The sequence below is a fragment of the Antechinus flavipes genome, chromosome 2 (assembly GCF_016432865.1).
Source record: "Antechinus flavipes isolate AdamAnt ecotype Samford, QLD, Australia chromosome 2, AdamAnt_v2, whole genome shotgun sequence".
Lineage (NCBI taxonomy): Eukaryota > Metazoa > Chordata > Mammalia > Dasyuromorphia > Dasyuridae > Antechinus > Antechinus flavipes.
This window is the reverse complement of record NC_067399.1, coordinates 237109036-237128499: the sequence shown is the minus strand read 5'-3', so window position 1 is coordinate 237128499 and position 19464 is coordinate 237109036. Positions and strand designations below refer to the sequence as shown.

Sequence of the window (19464 nt, the reverse complement as noted above, 5' to 3'; positions counted from 1 at the left end):
GGGTCTCAAATGCAGACCCCCCAAATCCAAATCCAAAAGTAGCATTATCTCTTCCTTCACTACACTGCCTCCTCTGTCAGAAATATTATTTGTTCTTCCAAATAGAATAGAACAGAACTAATCAAAAGGAAACTGAGGCTCAAAGAGGTAAAATAATTTTCTTAAGGTCACAAAACTGGTGAATGATTTAGCAGGGATTTAAACATCAACCTTCTGCTTTTAAGTACAGTGCTCTTTTCCATCTCACCATGTAAAGGTCAAAAATCACCTTGGAGAAGTTCTGCCAAATTAGCAAGGTCAAAGGACATGATTTAGCCAGGGAAATCAGGCCTGATTCCCATTGGACTTTTATTTTCTAAAGGCAACACTGCCACACTTAAGATAGCAGCTTTAAAGGCAGAAGACCAGGGTTCCAGTGATCTGTTCTGGTATCAGTTCAATATGTGACAAAAGCAAAACATTTTCCCTTCTCTGTGCTTCTGTCCAATAAGAGTATTGGACTACATGAGTGATAAAGTACCTTCCAGCTTTAAATCCCATAATCCTTCAACATAATCAGAGTCCTGATTATATTCCTAAAATTATTTTCTTAATGTATATTAAAACACCAACAACAACTCGATTCTTGCTCCTTAGTTCTAGTTCTGGTTCTGTCATTAACTAGCTGTGTGTATTCTCAGGCAAGTCACTTTCCCTTTTTGGGTGTCAGTATCCTCATCTGTCAAATTAGAGGATGGGACTGTCCAATGATCCATTGATCCTTGCTGATCTTATCTTTAATATTTTCATTAAGTCCAGCCTACTCTATTATAAATGATTGAAATCTACTGATTTTGAGGCAGAAGCACTGACTATCTTTAAGCCCCTGTACATTCTTTCTCTTAATTATTTCTATTTCTTTTTTGCAAATAAATTGCACCAAGGGCTTTTAATGGGACTATCATGGCACACTAACAATACAGAAGTACTTCAACTCTTTTTATATTTAGTCATTTTACCAATGCTGGAGATCGCATCTCTTGTGTGAGCAAAGGAAAATCCTGAATGAGGAAATTAATTTAATATACATTGTATCTCTCAAAAGCTATCCCTAACAATGGAAAAAAAAAATAGCCGCTGAGCACAATGACATCTCCTTATTTTGAAGAGAGAGGATGGGAATGAACAAAGCATAAAATAAAACAAAAACTGAAGAATGAGGAATATTGAGCATAGGTTTAATTTCCTTCACAGAGAAACTCCAAATGAACTCAGAGACCTATCTTTTTTTCTGATACTATCACAAACGGGGGTGTGTATGATTGTTCGGCTGACAGATTTTGTTTTGGGTTTGGGTTTTTTTTTTTTTTTAAGTGTATCTCTTTTGTAGTAACAGGAAAGGGGATTGTTACACTGATAAAAGGTCATCTTGAAATCATGTTAAGAGCAGTCAAAGGAATTCAGGATCTAAGTATTCTGGAGATGAAAGGGACCTCTAAAATAATCTAACCCAATCCTTTCATTGATTCCTAAAGACTGTAAGTCATTTGCCCAAGGTCACACAATAAATAGCAGAATCAGGATTCAAATTCAGACCTGCAGGTCCAAGATTCTTTCCACCAAACTATGATACCTCATTTTTTGTCTAAAGAAGCTTAGTAAGGACTTGGTTCCTGAATTTAACTATTTAAAGGGCTGTCATGCAGAAAAGATCTTCACTTGTTCCAAAGACCAATTGATAGGGACTTATATTTAAACTCAGCTGAACTGCAAGGATTCCTAACAATCAGAGCTATCAACCCCAGCTGTCTCGTAAAAGAGTGAGCTTTCTGTCACTGGATGTGTTCAAGCTGAATCTGGTTGTTGTCAAAGAGATTCCTGCTTCAGAAATGTACTGGCCTATATGACCCCTAAGCATCTTATCCAATTCTCAGACTTAAAGATTCATGACTCTAAAGTACAGGCCCCAAGTGGCAAACTATCCCACTGTTCTTTAGGTGATAAAAAGAGTTGATCAGAGATCAGGTAGCTCAGTGATCTGCTGGAGTCTTTGCAGGTCATTAGGCTAATGGGAAAAGGTCAAGCCTCTTTCTCCCTTTTATGTGTTGTCTTTCCACACTAGAAGTTCCTTGAAGGAAGGAGGAGACTTACAAACTATTTCATTTTTGTGAGAAAACCTTTGCCCAAACTATCTGGTCTTTAAAGAGTTATGTGAATGATAGGGTGGGAGAAGGACGTGTATATCAAAACTAGATTGGACCACCCTGGTACGAATGCTTGAATCCACATTCCTTCTCTCATTTCTTCCCAATGACCTTACCTGGTAAACATTACCTGGGTAACAGGAAACGCCTCAGGGAATCCCCTACCGAGTCTACGATAGTAGTTGAAGGCGCATTTAGAGTAGCACCATTCCTTTGAGGATCGAACAACATTGTTCCTCCTGAATATTCATCCTAGATCCTATCTGCTTGAGGACGGCTCCTGCTAGGTCCCTGCATCTATGGCGCAGCATCATAGGCTATCCTGGAAGGAGCCTTAGAACAGAATGCCAGAATTGACAGAGACAAAGAATATGTCCTATCGCAACTGGAAAGTATTTGAGAGCTCATTCGGTACACCCCGATCTTTTCACTGAGAAGGAAACTAGAAAAGAATATTAACTTTCACAGGATGGGGGACGTAGAGGACCCCATAGGGGTAGAATAAGCACTCACGGTAAAAGTTTGGCTGTATCAAACTGACTCGTTCCCTCCCCCACTTTCTCCTCCGCCTCCTCCCGGTCCCACCCAATAGAGTCCTCACTTTCCCCAAGGCGGTTTAACCCTTAGAGGACCGAGCTGCCCCTTCGGGTCCTACCTCGGCCCCGGGCTCTGGGGTGAGGAAGAGGGCGAGCTCCTGCGCCCCGTTGTGTAGCGGCTCGGGCTGTGACTCCGACTGCTCCCTGTCCCCAACCCTTCCCCCGTCCCGGTCCCTGTCCCCGTCCACCATCAGCATCATGAAAGCAGCGGCAGTGGCGGCGGCTGCAGGACCTGGCTCCGGTACGTTCATTTCAAAGGCTCTGGAGTGCCGGCTCTTCCTGACCGCGCCCCGATACCCCGCCACCCCCGGTTCTTCCTGGCAGAGACAGGGCAGGTGCATGCAAAGTCGGGGCAGTGAAGCGTCGCCGTTGATCCAGCCAAGCTCCGACCGCTTGCACTCGCGGGGAGCCGCTGCTGCTGCTACCGCTGCTGCCACTGCTGCTGCAGCAGCTGCCGCTACGGCTGCTGCGGTTGCTAGCGCTGCTGCTACCGCCGCCACCAGCGAAGCCAGAGTCCAGAGCCGCTGCGGGTCTGCCACCCAGCGGCACGCTGTCGGTACTGCAGTCCCGTCGCCCATCCCCAGCCACTCTCCCTCTGGGTTCTCTGCTCCCTCCTCCTCCCGGCAGCCTGAGGTTCCTCCCCTCACTCTTCCCTGCAACTAGAGATAGGGACGGCTTAGCGGCCGGGTTTGGCAGGGTCGGATGGGGCGGGGCTTCGGGGGGACTCAGGCTGCAGAAAAGGGAGCATTGGATACTTTACATGCCAGAATCTAATCCCTCCCCGTTAGGGTTTTTTTTTTTTCCCCTCCAGTTCTCCAGTTCTAAACTGTAGTCTTTGGAACGATATCCTCACAGTCTCAAGAATTTGGGTTCTTTTTTTTTTCCCCCTTGGGACTTCCCTGGGGCTTTCTCGGATTGAATTTCTAGGTGAAACGGTTTTTGTTTTGTTTTGTTTTTTAAGAGAGGAAGAGGTCAGAATAGAAGTCTTCCTAATTTTTCTTTCTTCGAAATTTTATCTTTAAAACAATGATTTTTCTCCTCCATCTCTTTCCCATTCTTTTATCGAACTTTATTCCTTTTATTTCAGATCTTTAATGTCACTGAATGTCCGCTAGAAAGAATCATAGCAACCATCAAAATTATAGGATGTTGAATTAAAGTTGGAAGGGGCCTTAGCGTTCATCTAGACGAGCACCTTCACTTTATAGTGTGGAAAGTGAGAGCTTAGTGACTTGACTAGGATCAACGAGCTTATTTAGTTTTTTGGTTTTTTAATTTTAAAACGAAGTTAATTTGATTCTGCATCCCGGACTTTCTATTGTATATCATTGGCTCTGGCCCAGTACTCTAATTTTACAAATGAAGGAACCAGAGAGCAGAAGTGATCTTTCCAAAGTCATTGGTTAAGTTTTAACAATACAACTGATTTAGAACTCTGGTGTCTTAAACTCTCTGTTGAGGGTATAAGGAGGCAAGTCACAGAAAGCTTTCTCCCCTATTTGTGAGGAATGAAATTCTCACTTCTCTGGAATGTAATTGCCCATAGCCAAGTAGCAATATTCACACTCCTAGAAACCTTTCTAAAAGGTGACCCTAAGGCTGGAGACGCAAGGTCAGAGTTGCTGCATAGCAGAATACGGAAACTGCCTTAATTATAAACAAATGAACCCATGCTCTACTATTCATTGTTAGCAGGAGCCACACATGGAGACTTTAAGATCTTCTTTCTTAGCTGTAGAACGCTTCTCCTAAATCTCTTTTTTGACTGGTGAAAGTTCCCTGAAATAAGGACCTGTTTTCTAGGGTTCTACATAACCTGAAACTTGTGAAAAAGATGAATTCACAGTCCTCTCAATTCCTACTTTTGCCCCAGTCCAACTTGAGAGAGCCCCTAAGTTATCTCATCTTGACCTAAAGTCATAGAATGTCAACTGGAAGCAACTTTAGAAGACTGCCTGGCAGAGTTAGACTCACCAGAGAGATAATCCAGTCCTATCCTGTCCATGTTTTTCTTGGCCCTAGCCGCTGTCCACTTTTCCTGGAACCGTTTCTGAAGATGGACATTCAGGATAGAGGGTGTGAACTTGGGAAAGTCTTTTTTGCCTCTGGGTCTCCATTTCTTCATTTATAAATGAAGGCTTTGTGTTAAACTAGACAGTCCTTTGTAGCAATGACATTCTATACTCCAAGACTAATAATAATTCCCTAACTTCCAATATCTTATGTCCTAAGGTCCCCTCCAGCTCTGACACATGCATTCTGCACTCAGAGGTCCCTTCTAGCTCTAATAGAATTCAGATTAGTAAACATGGTGGATGAGGGGAGTGGGGAAAGAGTGGAACTGCAACAAAAGCAGCCCCAGGGGCTTTGTTGCAAGGCTCTGACCATACCAGTCACTTCTGCCCTGGAAAGTGGGGGAGGCTACTGCTTCTCTGTGCCCCCACCATGCTTGGAGAGAAAAGCAAGGGGAGCAAATGCTGGCAGGCCTGAGGCCTGGGATAGAAGGCAGCTGCCCACACTGACCGCACCCTGACAGAACCAGTTTAAACCAGCTGCACTGATTGAGGAGGAGCATCAGAGACCAGCTCCCTCTAGTGCTCAAGTGAGGCCTTGAAGGTTACTCGATGCAGAGCAGGAGGAGGGCGGGGACAGGCTCGGGCCTGGTCTTCTGCAGGAATGCGGCCTGCAGGTGGGCCATGAGGCGTGGCTTGATTGGCTTCAGAAGGGAGCCTGGCTGGCACCATGGGGATCCAGAGGCCTTCTTCCCTCCTCTTCCCTGTCTTCCCCACTCTCCATCTTGTCCTTACTTCCAGATTCAAAACCAGTATTGGGGCGTGACAAAGACTATCCAGTCCAATCCTAGCATTTTGTAGATGTAGAAACTGAGGTCCAGAAAAAGAAAATGACTTTCTCTATCAGCAAGGCCAATTTTCCAGGCTTTTTGGCTGAGAGGCCCTAAAATAAAGAGGGACTTATTTTTAGCAGGTGATATCTGCTCTGAATCCCAATGTTTGCTTTGCTCTATGATTCTAGACAAGTCGTATTTCCCCTTTGTAGTTTCTCTCACAGTGAAACCCGATTCACAACCTTAACTTCTCTCACAAGCACACATGTGTTCTGAGGAGTAGCAAACAGGGTTATTGGGGAAGTTATTAGCTTGAATACTAAGAAATAATAATGCCCAAATTAAAATGGGCTGCCACAAGAGGTAGTGAACTCCCTGTCAGTGAAGATCCTCAAGGGCACACTGGATCCTTCGTTTTGGGGATCTCTTAGTAAAGATTCCTGCTCAGGTCTGAGAGAAAGTGTGGTGGCCTCAATCCAACATTTAGCCTTAAAGATCCTGATTCTGGGTCCCCCATCTGATATTTAGTGCCCATGTGACTTTTATTAACTTACTTCCTGTCTCTGAATCTGTTTCCTCATCTGTCAAATGAAAGCTTTGGTTTTCACCAGCTCTAAGATCCCTTCCAGCTCTAATCAGACTTCTGAGGTTCTTCCAGGGATTCTTTTTTCTATGCAATTTTAGGTCTCCAGTTCCCAGCAGGAGCTTAGCTCATTGCCACCTTGCTTCCATCCCAGAGTACACACAGAGTGTGGAAGCTGCAGAAATATTCAGTTCAAAGTTGTTTTCAGGTACCTGGTATTCTTTTTGATAGAAAGAGCCAGAGATAGTATCACAACCAGACAACATTCCTGGATATAGACAATGGATAGAAGACTTAGGATAGGAAGGAAAAGCAGAAAACTCCAGAATCTCTCTCTCCCAAAATATTCATGCATTTCATTCATTTAAGAAATGCCTACCTTGTGAAAGTTCTGGCAATAAAGGACTCTTAAAAAAAAAAAAGTTATCCTAGTAGAACCAGAGATTAGACTGTTCCTACCTAGCAAATTGGGAAGATTGGAGAATGGACCTGGAAACAGATTATCTCTTGCTTCAAAACCATTCTAATTAAGTGTAAAGAGCCTTGGGGTACAATAGTAAGAAGCTTAGATTTGGAAACTGGAAGCTGATTTCTTTTTTTAAATTAATTTTTTTTGGGGGGGTCATATTATAAGTTCTAAACCATTTCCTTCTCTCTCCAAGCCTGTTTTCAAAATCTTGGACCTATAATCCATTCTCTATCTGTATGTTATTGTTCAGTTGTGTCAGGCTTTTCATGACCCCATTTCAGGTTTTCTTGGCAGAAATATTGGAAGAGTTTGCCATTTCCTTCTCCGGCTTATTTTATAGATGAGGAAACTGAGGCAAACAGGATTAAGTGATTTGCCCAGGGTCACATAACTAGGAAGTATCTGAGGCTACATTTGAACTCAGGAAGATGAGTCTCCCTGACTTGAGGCCAAATACTCTACCTACTGTGTCACTTACCTGCCTCTCTACCTGTTTTACTTTAGGCAAATCATTTAAATTCTCTGGATTGGTCTCTTTAATGGCTAAATGAAATCCAATCCGGACTAGATGACCTCTATGGTCCCCTCTGTGTCTTAATCTATTTTCCTCTGACTCATTGACCAGGTTCACCAGAGAATGATGAATTTTTTTCATCATCTCATAAATACTTTTTATGTAGGCATGGAAAGCTCTATAGTTTTTATTGGTGGAAAGTCCTCTCATACCAATGAAATAAAATACCCATGAAATACTGAAGTAGAATTGTAAGATTTAGAAGAGACTTCAAAGTACATTTAATCCAATCCCCTCATTTTAAAATGTGAGTAAAGGACTTGCCTGAGTTAACCCAAATAGTAATCCTCGGACTAGGTTCAGAAGTTGGGTTCTCTGCTTGATTGAAAAGTATTACTTTTTAAAATACCATTAAAGGAATTTTAAATTAAAAGAAGAAAGGAGAGAGGAAAAATTTGCTTGTATGTATCTACCAACCTGTGTACCATAAGGACTAGGTACAATGTAAGAAGAACAGCAGTAAAAGCTACCCAGAAAGTCACAGGAGACAAAAAATCCAAATAAACCTATGGCCTCATTTATCTTGTTTGTCCTTCGTACTCAAAGAGGACCAATAAGATCATGATGTTGGGGGGTCAAAGTACAGTGTGTCCAACTATGGTTGATCAGTTCCATATGAGCTCAGAAGGCTCTGCCACAGGTTGGGCACAAATAGTCCATATGAATATTTAGAATGGAGGGAAATGTCTCTAAATTTGTGTATCTCATATTTCCTTTGTGTTCCTTTATTTCTGCTTTGCTTGTAGAACTCAGTGCCTTCTCTGGCATCATGCTGTGCATTTTGCGCCAGTGTTTCCCAAGTCTCATAAGCTATACTAAAGTTCAGAGAGACTTTGAAAAAGTGCTTTTTTTTTTTTTTTTTTATTACATAAGCACTTTACTTGTGCTAGCTTTCTGTAAAAGAGTCTTTTAGATAAACATTCATATGGTGTTTGGGCTACATAGCCAGTCCATAAGAGTTAAATTCTCTGCAATTCAATTCCAGAAAGTATCTCAGTGTCCTGTACCTTATCTTGCCAGATGATCTTCAGAATCTTCTTAAGACAATTCAAATGAAAGCAGTTCAATTTTCTGGCATGGCATTGCAATACTGTCCAAGTTTCACAGGCAACAACAATGAGGTCAGTACAAGGGCTCTATAGACCTTCCATTTGGTGTGCAGCCTAATACCACTTCTCTCCCACACATTCTTTTGGAGCCTCCCAATTGCTGAGCTACCTCTGCTAAAGCCTATTTCAACCTCATTATCTCTGTGGACATCCTTACAAAATATACTGACAAGGCAAGTGAATCCACAGCATTCAAAATTTCTCCATTTTCTGTTTTATGGTTTTAGATATGGATAGTATAGTGCTGACTGATGGAGAACCTGTTTTCTTGGTATTAATTATCAGGCCAAAATTAGTACAAGTGGCAGAGAATCCATCCATATTCTGTTGCATCTTAGCCTCAGGAAAAAGTCACACATTCCCTCCATTTTAGTCTTGGCATTTAGCCTTTTGAATTTTAAATTTCCCTTAAGTGTAGTAACTGACCTTTAGGTCATGTTTATCCTCATTGAAGGTGTCTGATAACATTGCAGAAGCATCATGCTAAAAAGCATGGGAACAAGCACACAGCCCTGCTTCACTCCACTGGTAACTGGGAAAATGTGACAGCATCATCCTTTATCCATTATCTGTGAAAGTATACCATCAAGAAACTGGCATACAATACTAATGAACTTCTCTGGGCAACCAAATTTTACCATGATCTTCTACAAGCCTCTAAACTGATAGTATCGAAGGCCTTGATCAGATCATTGAATGTTATAAACAGACCTTTGATATCCTTCTAGCATTTCTCCTGGAATTGTTGGGCAGCAAACCCTGGTTCTCAGGTAAATACTATCTTCTAGATAAAGGATCAACCTATTAAGGAGGAGGATTCTGGTAAGAATCTTTCCAGCAATGACTGAGAGAAAGAGACCTACCTTATGATTGTTATAGGTCAACCATCTTTTATAGAGATGGGCAATAAAAACATCCTTGAACTTCCTCTTGCCATTCAACTTAGAAGGTATCAGTTAGTTTCTGTATGAGCATATGTCTACTTTATGGATCTCTGCTGGGATGGAATCAGCACCAGGTACTTTGAAAGGATGACACATGAAAGGACACTTAATAATATTCAAAACTTCTTCTTCAGTTGAAGTTTGGCTAGAGAGAAATTAACTTCAATCTGGGTATATGGTCAATGACTTTAGCATTAATTGATAATAATCTTGGAAATCATCTATGGAAGTGCTCAGTCCATCTCTCCAGAATCATATATCCTCATTACTAATCAAAATGACTCCATCAGCACTGAGTAATTGAGGTACATCATGGGTCTTTTACCCATTAAAAAAACTTCAGGGAATTGTATAAGCACTTTGGGTTTTTGGTATTGGTATGAAATTGAATTTCATCGGCTCTCTTCTTGACCCCCAAATCTTGCCTCTAAGCTTCACTCACACTTTAATTTTGATGGAGTAAAATGCTGATGGGCAAATTGTCCTGCTGATAAATCCTGTGAAGTTGTTTTTTTTTTTTTTCTCATCAGCTTCTGAATTTCCCCACTATTTTCATCAGTCCTGATGTTATTGAGTGTTCTGGCCCAGAATAGCAAAGGGAGTTTTGTCAACAAATCTCTGAATGCTTCCCACTCCTCTGTTACTATGTGCTAGTTCAGCTTTCCCTTCAGGTCAGCAACAAATTGTCCTCCATGGAGAAGGATTCTAATCTGTTGATTTTGAGTCTTCTGAGAGTCATCTTGACTTAGGGCCTCTTTTCCTATCAATCCAAATGTTTAGCTTGGAGAGAATAAGCCTATGATTGGTCCAGTACTCTCACATTCTGTCCATCTCTATCCCTTACACAACATCAAGCTATTAATGCCAGTGATTGTGATCAAAGTACATTCATACAATTTTATTGAACTTAAGTAAATGAAAGACTGTGTTGGAGATGAGAAGGTCATAAGAGGCACAAGTCCAGTAGGGAGAGACCACTGTTGTTATGTTTCTTCCCTGCCATGTCTGAAAGTCTGTCCCTGCTTTGCTGTTAAAGTCACTCAGAATTACAAGCTTTTCCACTTTGGACACATTGATTAAGAAGGTCTCCAGGTCTTCATAAAAGTTTTCTTTTAACTCATCAGGGTTCAATATATATATATATTTTTGGATATATGTATTAATTATGGTGGAACGATACTCTCCTTCAAATGGCAGTCACATTGTTATGAGACTATCACTTAGTCCTTTTGGGAGGAATATAAGTTTGCTGTCTAGATTAGATATGATTATGAAACCTATGCTAGCTTCATAATGCTCCTCCTCACAACAGCTATCCAGAAAAAAATGTTCATCCAACTCCAACTTCAGAAAGCTGGGCTTCATTTGCCAGCCTTATTTCACTCAGAGCTATTAATTGGATGCAGTACTGCTGAGTTCCCTCACAACAAAAGCTGTTCATTTTTCAGGCCTATTGGATTTTGTTTTTTTCCACAAATGTGTACACATTCCATATACCAATCTTAAGGTGAAATACCTTTGCAAAAAAATTTGTACTTTTTTTTTTTTTTTTTTTTTGCATTTCAATCACAAGGTGGGATTCCTGCCTTCTGCAGACCAGGATTGACTGAAGCAGAGACAATTTTTAGGATATCTTTTCTAGCTCCTTCTTCATGCCAGGAGTGAAAAGTAGAGTCTTTTAAAAAGGCTGCTTTGCAATTTGGAAATTTGAACAAATAGGTATAACAGCTCTTTTCTGGTGGCAAAGAATTAGAAATTGAGGGAATGACTGAAAAATTTATAGCATATGATTGTGATGAAATACTATTGTGATAAGAGAAATGATGAGCTATATGCTTTCAGAAAAACCTGAAAGACTTACATGAACTGATACTGAGTGAAAAGCATAAAACCAGGAGACCATTGTACATAGTAACAACAAAAAACAATCAGTTGTGAATGACTTAGCTATTTTCAGCAATACAATGTAGATCAAAGCATAGTATTTTCACCTTTTTTTCTTCTTATTGTTTGCTTGGGTTTTTTTCTTTTTTTTCTTGTCTTTTTCCCTTTTGATCTAATGGCATTTTTTGCTCATCTGAATATGGAAATATGTTTGAAAGAACTGCAAACATTTAATCTATATCAGATTGCTTGCTTTCTTAGGAAGTGGGGAGAAGAGAGGGAGAAAAATTTGGAACACAAGATCTTGCAAAGGTAAATGCTGAAAACTATCTTTGCATGCATTTATACAAATTTGCATGAATGTTGAAAATTGTTTTTACATGTAATTGAGGAAAATAAAATACTAAATGAAAAAAAATTTTAAAGGCTGCTTGACACCCAAGGGGCTGGTGAATCCCACTGCTACTTTAGTACAGTATGAAGACAACCCTTTGGCTTGAGTATCCTGTTTGCAGGATTGTGATTACAACTCCCAGTGAATTCACACTTGCTGTTTTGTCACTAGCCTGTTGCAATAGGACTTCACAGTAGGTAAAATAGTAAGAGAGTAAAATAACAAAATAATAAAATAGTGGATGATGTGAATCTAAGTGGATTTAAGTGAGGCAGAGTTGCACAAGGTCAACAGCCTCCCTCTCTCTTCCAATATCATCCACAGTAGAAAGACAAAAATCAAATCTGTCAGTGTCCCAGGATGGTCAGGGAAAATCTTCATATGCTTGGGATAAATATCCCCCTGATTCAAAAGCAGTCTTGTTGGTTGCCCTCAACCTGATTTGGCTGTCTGCAAGATAGTTTTACCAGGGTATACCTATTGCTATCTACGTAGCTTCTTGGAGCCACAAGTGAGTGCTGAGTGACAGGCTGACCATAGGTGGTGGATGAATAGCCCTGAAAACAGTTTGGCTACCCCTTATGCAAGAAGTTCTAGTTTTCCCTGAACATTCCATACACCCTCACTTTGTCTATACATAAATGCAAAAACTACAAATCCTAAGACATGGAGGCAAATTTGATATCTATATCATTGAGATTTCATGAGATGGCTCTCATAACTAGAATATGAATCTGGAAGAGTAAAAGAGAAATTCAAGAGAAATGTACAAGCAAAATGAAGTGAGGAGAATGAGCAATGCAGAGTATGTATTGCATTTTTAATAATAATTTAATTGTTAACATTATTTAGTGACTACTGTCACTAATGTCAGATACTGTGTTAAGGAATTTACAAATATTATTTTATTTGATCTTTACAATAACTGTGGGGAGTAAGGACTTTTATTATCCCCAATGTACATATGAGGAAACTGAGGCAAATAGAGATTAAGCGATTTTGCTTACATAGCTAGTAAGTGTGGCTGTATTTGAAATCAGGTCTTCCTGATTATAAGCCTATTGATTACACCATCTAAGAAAATTCAGAAACCAGAAGGGAGAATTGGAAGTGGAACAAATTTGGATGAAGATCAATGGAGACAGACAGAAACAGAAACAATATTGTCTTTGGAGTATAATACAGACCACCTGGATAAAAAGAGGAAAAAGATAAGGACTTCATGAAACAAAGTACAAGTCTAGCACAAAAACATGATATAGAAATAATAAGTTACGGGGCAGCTAAGTAGCACAGTGGGGATAGAGCACCAGCCCTGAATTCAGGAGGACCTGAGTTCAAATGTGATCTCAGACACTTACCACTTCCTGGCTGTGTGACCTTGGGCAAGTCACTTAACCCCAATTGCCTCAACAAAAAGAGAGAGAGAGAGAGAGAGAGAGAGAGAGGGAGGGAGGGAGGGAGGAAGGAAGGAAGGAAGGAAGGAAGGAAGGAAGGAAGGAAGGAAGGAAGGAAGGAAGGAAGGAAGGAAGGAAAGAAAGAAAAAAAGAGTTATTTCAATCATTTCCTTTTGTTAGAGCATGACCACCAATAATTTCTTGATATACCTGTTTGGGACCTGGTCCTGACCAATAAGGAGGAATTAGATCTGGGATGAACTTCAAAGGAAAATGACCACTCCATCTTAGAATTTGTAATATAGGAGAGGAAATGAGTCACATTATGGTCTGACACATTGGGGAGAGCAAATTTCAGAGAAAAGATAGATTTCTACTTATAATTTTAGCAAGAAAAAGAAATTGTTTAAAGAAACATATGTGGATACACAAGGAACTTAGCTTTTTCAAAAAGATATATATAGCTATATAAATAAAATGATTAAAATGTCCATACTCTTTGATCCAAGATTCTATTCCTGGGTTTATCCCCCAAAGAAGTCATCATATAAGAAATGAAAGTTCTCATATATCCTAAAATATTTATAGCAGCACTTTTTATAATAACTAATAATTGCAAACAAAATCAATTGTTGTTCAGGCACTTTTCAGCAATTTTCAACTATGTGTGATCGAATTTGCCTATCAAAATAAATGCCATCATTTGAGGAATGGCTCAAAAAATGTGATGAAGTATGGAAAGATGAACTGATGCAGAATGAAGTAAGCTGAACCAAGAAAACAATACATACACTAACTATAACAATGTAAATGGAAAGAACAACTACCCAACAAAAATTTAAAAGTGAAAATAACAAAATTATAAAGATCAAACCAGATTAGAATGAAGAGATATGAGAAGATACCTCTAATCTATGCCCTTTGTGGAAGTCCAAAGGTGCTATAAAATTTTGGGATTTTTTCAACAGATTCATCAATTGTGTTCATTTTTTTCCTCTCTAAAAAGTACTATTTGTCATATGGGATGATTCTTTGGCAAGGATGGATGGGATAAGGATACTGGCAATAACTTTGGGAATAGAAGAAATAGAGAATAGATATAAAAACACAAACAAAAGAAAAGACATACAGATGTTCACAAGGGAAGGTAATGGGAGGATGAATACAAATTTATATAACATCATATAATCTCAGGAATCTTAAAACCCAGAATGAGCTGAGGTTTATGAGGAAAACTAAGAGCAAAAAAAAGTGTTGTTTTGTTTTTCTAGCTCTATTGGGTGAGAGAGGAGGTTGGTAGAAGGCATAAGAAAAGGGATGACAGAAAGGAGTAGTACAAAGAAGGTGGAGCAATATAGAAGACTTTAGAAAGTTTCTAAAAGGACTCAGAGTTGACAGACCTTTTTGAAATTCCTCAGCAGCCAATCAAAGAGCTTCTTCTTCATCATATGGTTAGCCAGATTAGCTAGAGCCAACTACCCATAACATACCCAGTTAGCTACAGAATGTCTACTAATGTTCCACAATTTCTACAAGACACTTCCATCCCTCGTCATCCCAACTCTTCTGGGAAGCAGGCTCCCTCAACTTCTCTATTGGAAAGCTGCCAATCTGAGTGTTCCATACATGTTCCAGGCCTAGGTTGCAGAAATCAATCCAGACTTAGTCCTCTATTCTTACTGCTTGTACGAGAATTATGAAGAGCTAGAGTTTCTACTCCATTTCATGGCCCTGTGCGTTACTTTTCCTCAGCCTCCACTTCTGCATAGATTCAGAATTCCTTTGTTGGATTATTGTTGGATGAATAAGGAACACATCCTTATTCTAGGGGCAACTAGATGGCACACTGGGCTTAGAGTTATAGGCCTGAGGTCAAAATCAGCTTCAGACAACTGTGTAATCCTAGACAAAGTCATTTAATCTCCATCTGACTTAGTTTCCTTATCCATAAAAGGAGGTTTGTAATAGCACTTACATCTCAGAATTGTGAGAAATCAAATAATCAACTCTTTAATTAATAGAGCTAAATGAACTCAAAGTACTGAAAACTGGAGGGTCTGATTGTTGATCCACTCTCAGTAGTCTTCGAAAGATTCCAAAGAACAGGAAAGACATTATAAAATTGAACAGTGGCAGATATCCTACCTCATCAAGAAAGAGAGATAGTGTAATATGTATTCTGCAGGCCAGTGAGCTTGACTTGATTCTAGAAAAGGAAGCAGCATAGCTTCAGGAAAAGAAATGTCAGACTCATTTTCTTTTTTAATAAGATTGTAAAATTAAATTATTATTAAATTCATAATAAATTATAAATAAATAAATAAGAAATTATTGTTAAATTAAAGATTGAGACAGTGTTACAGATCTAGTTTATGCAGATTTTAATAAACCATTAGACAAAGTCTCTCATTCTAATCTTGTGAGAAAAATTGGAGAAATATGGTCAAGAAAATAGTATAGTTAGGTAGTTTAGGAATTGGCTAAGTAGCCAGACACAAAAAGTAATGAAATGAGCCAAATTCCATGTCAGTTTCAAAGTCTCTAATGGAATGCCCTAAGACTTGTGCTTTTCTTTGTATTGTTAAACATTTCTAATTTTGACTTAGATGGCATACTTACCAATTTGTAGAATACAGAAAGCTGGTTGTAATAGCTAATAAATTAGATGTTCAAGAATCCTAAAAAGATTTTGACAGATTGAATGATGGACTGAAACTAATTAAGTAAAGGTAATATTATGGAGGGAAAGTCCTACATTTGGGTTCAAAAAAATCAACTTCACAAAGACAAGATGGGATAAATATGACTAAATAATGGTTGATCTGAAAAAATGAAGGAAGGCAGTACTGCTTTGTAGACTACTGTAATTCACATTGTAGTTCTAGCCAAGAAAAACTAACATCATTCTAAATTGCATTTTAAAAAGCAGTGTCCAGCATGAAAGAGGCCACCATCTCATCATACTCAGCCCTGGTCAGACTATGTAACATATTTATTTTTAGCTGTTATATTTTTGGAAAGATATAGGTAATCTAGACAGCACCTAAAAGAGAGTGACCAGGATAATGAAGGACTTTGAGATTATGACATGAGGCTCAGCTGAAAGCAACCTGAAAGAAAAGACATAAGATCTGTTTTCAAGTATCTGAAGAGCCGTCACTTGGAAAAGGGATTAGGCTCATACCTCCCATAAGGTAGCACTTGAAGCAATGGATCAAAGATGCAGAGGAATTAGATTTAGACTTGATGTAAGAAAAAATACTTTAATAATTATGGAATAGACTACCTGGGGGAAATTGTAAGTTCTTCCTCACCAGAGATCCTTAAGCAAAGGCTGGCACATTATAAAGGAGATTCTTGTTCTAGAACAGGTTATTAGCCTCTGAAATCCTTTCTATCTCTGAAATATTGTAATTCTGTGACTATGAATCCATTCTCTTTCTCCTGTGAAATGTCAGGGCGTGAAGGGCCTTTAGAGATCAACTGTTCCAAATTCCTCATTTTATAGAGGAAGAAACTGAAGTCTAGGAAAGACACATGGCTCATTTGGGGAGTAAGAAGGTAGGATAGGTAGAATAGATAACTGGTTGTCTGGCCAGGGCTTTCTGTCACACCATGTCTGATAATATCTGTTGATAGGGACAAAAGAGAGGACCCATGATATAAGAACCCCCAAAACCATTTTGTTCCATTACTTACATAGCACTAGGGGAACAGCCAGAAAATAAATTGTCCCTGTGTTTAAAATCCTGGGGATGGGTGGCAGTGTTTATGATTCCTGTTGCTGGGGAGCCTGGGTTGGTGGATCACTTGAGTTTAGGAGTTCTGAGCTGCAGAAAGCCAATGTTGGGCATCTACTTTATCTGCCCAGATGGTGAGATATTAGGAGTGGGAGGTCAGAAAACTAACTGAAGAAATGGCAAATAAACCCAAGCTTGGAAATGGAACAAGTCAAAACTTCAATGCCAATCAGCAATAGGATTGAGCCTATTACCATTGCTTCTCTAGCCTAGGCAAGATAGAAGAATTGTTGAGTTATTTCAGTTGTGTCCAACTCTGTGATTTTTGGGGGGAGAGTGGGGAGGTTTGACAGAGATACTGCGCTGGTTTACCATTTCCTTCCCCAGCTTTTTTTTTTTTTCCTTCCTCATTTTACAGATGAGAAAACTGAGACAAACGAGGGTAAGTGGCTTGCCAAGAGTCACACAGCTAGTAATTGCCTGAAGCTGCATTTGAACTCATGAAGATGAGTCTTTCTGATTCCAGGCCCTGCACTTTGTGCACTATGATACTATCTAGCTGTCCAAAGACAGCTGTCTTTGGACAGGAAAATATAGTCTCAAAAAAAAGCAAAACCAAGAAAACAAAATCCCTGTATTTAATCATTCATTCTGCAGACTCAACTAAAGCTCTGACTTGATAGCTCACTCCCCCAATCATAGCAGCCAAAGAGAAAGCCTACTAAAAAATATACAGGTTTGTGGCAGCCCTTTTTATAGTGACAAGAAACTGGAAACTGAGTGGATACCCATCAGTTGGGGAATGGCTGAATAAGTTATGGTATATGAATGTTATGGAATATTATTGTTCTATAAGAAACCACCAGCAGGATAATTTCAGAAAGGTCTGGAGAGACTTACACGAACTGATACTGAGTGAAATGAACAGAATCAGGAGATTATTGTCCATGGCAACAACAAAATTATACCACGATCAATTCTGATGGACATGGCTCTTCTCAACAAAGGGATGATTCAGGCCAGTTTCAATGGTCTTGTGATGAAGAGAGTCATCTACAACTAGAGAGAGGACTGTGGGAACTGGTCACAACATAACATTTTCATTCTTTTTGTTGTTGTTTGCTTGCATGTTATTTTCTTGTTCATTTTTAAAAATCCTTTTTGGTTATGGGCCAGAACTCTTGTACTTGAAACAAGAATTCTTACAAGGTGTTAAGTCAGTGGAATTGATAAAACAATGATTATCTAGTTTAGCATGGTAATTAATAGTTCTCTAGTTCAATATGAGTGATTTAATCTTACAACAAATAATGATTTCCTAATGATATAATGATTGGTTTATACTCAGTGTAAAGCATATAAGCTGGAACAAACTCAGCTAGAGTCAGAGCCAGATTCATTCACTTCATCTCATACCCCCTTAGTGGCTAGGCCTCCTGCACTTCCCCCACTGAGATCAAGGTGGATCTGAAAGGCTCTCCAGAAAGCTTTCAGAAATCCCAGGCAAGGAAATTAGATTGTGAAGGAGATAATAAAGAATTTGGACTTTAACACCTGACTATTCTTGTGGTGATTAACCTGCTGAAAGGAAGGTCTCCAGAGACCTACAGAAAACAAACCAAGAACATTACACTTTTTGACTTGATTTTTCTTGTGCAGCAAGAAAATTGTATAAATAAGTATACATATATTGTATTTAACATATATTTTTCCATGTTTAATAGATATTGGATTACTTGCCATCTAGGGGAAGGGTTTAAGAAGGGGAAGGGAAATTGGAACACAAGGTTTTGCAAATTTGTTTGCAAATTTGAATGTTGAAAAATTATTCTTGCAGGTTTTTAAAATAAAAAGCTTTATTAAAAAATTAAAAAAATTAAAAGATATAGAGATAGGGAGTAAACATTAACCCAGGAAGAACCCAAACTCTGTCAATACCAGAGAGCAAATGAAGTTTTTGGATAGTGAAGAAATGCCAGCATGGCAGAACGGAGAGTGAATTGATGTTAGAGTCAGAAAGATATAAGTTCAAATCCTGCCTCTGATATATTCTGACCTGGCATCAGAGGCAAAACAGCTCTCCAATACTACATGTTGAAGAATAGTTGCTGGTATATACATCAATAGAGAGAATTTCCTTGCTAGTAGTTCTTTTTTTTTTTTTTAATTTTTTATTTAATAATTACTTTATATTGACACTCTTTTCTGTTCCGATTTTTTTTCCCCTCCCTCCATCCACCCCCTCCCCTAGATGGCAAGCAGTCCTTTATATGTTGGATATGTTGCAGTATATCCTAGATACAATATATGTTTGCAGAACCGAACAGTTCTCTTGTTGCATAGGGAGAATTGGATTCAGAAGGTATAAATAACCCGGGAAGAAAAACAAAAATGCAGATAGTTCACATTCGTTTCCCAGTGTTCTTTCTTTGGGTGTAGCTGCTTTTGTCCGTCATTTATCAATTGAAACTCAGGTCTCTTTGTCAAAGAAATCTACTTCCATCAAAATATGTCCTCATACAATATCGTTGTCGAAGTGTATAATGATCTCCTGGTTCTGCTCATTTCACTTAGCATCAGTTCATGTAAGTCTCGCCAGTCCTCTCTGTATTCATCCTGCTGGTCATTTCTTACAGAACAATAATATTCCATAACATTCATATACCACAATTTACCCAGCCATTCTCCAATTGATGGGCATCCATTCATTTTCCAGTTTCTGGCCACTACAAACAGGGCTGCTACA

General features: G+C 39.2%; 1 protein-coding gene and 1 long non-coding RNA gene across 3 annotated transcripts in view; one reads left to right on the top strand and one right to left on the bottom strand.

Moving 5' to 3' along the window:
- Window positions 1–3361, bottom strand: part of BCAS4 (breast carcinoma amplified sequence 4) — a 76305-nt gene extending 72944 nt beyond the window's left edge. For both annotated transcript variants that reach the window (XM_051976592.1, XM_051976593.1), the window contains exon 1: window positions 2839–3361. In XM_051976592.1, the coding sequence (XP_051832552.1) occupies window positions 2839–3357 (519 nt within the window). In that variant the 5' untranslated portion in view covers window positions 3358–3361. The remainder of the gene's footprint in view (window positions 1–2838) is intronic.
- The window catches only part of LOC127548918 (uncharacterized), a 444700-nt gene that overhangs the window by 173255 nt on the left and 251981 nt on the right, over window positions 1–19464 (top strand). The window lies entirely within an intron of this gene.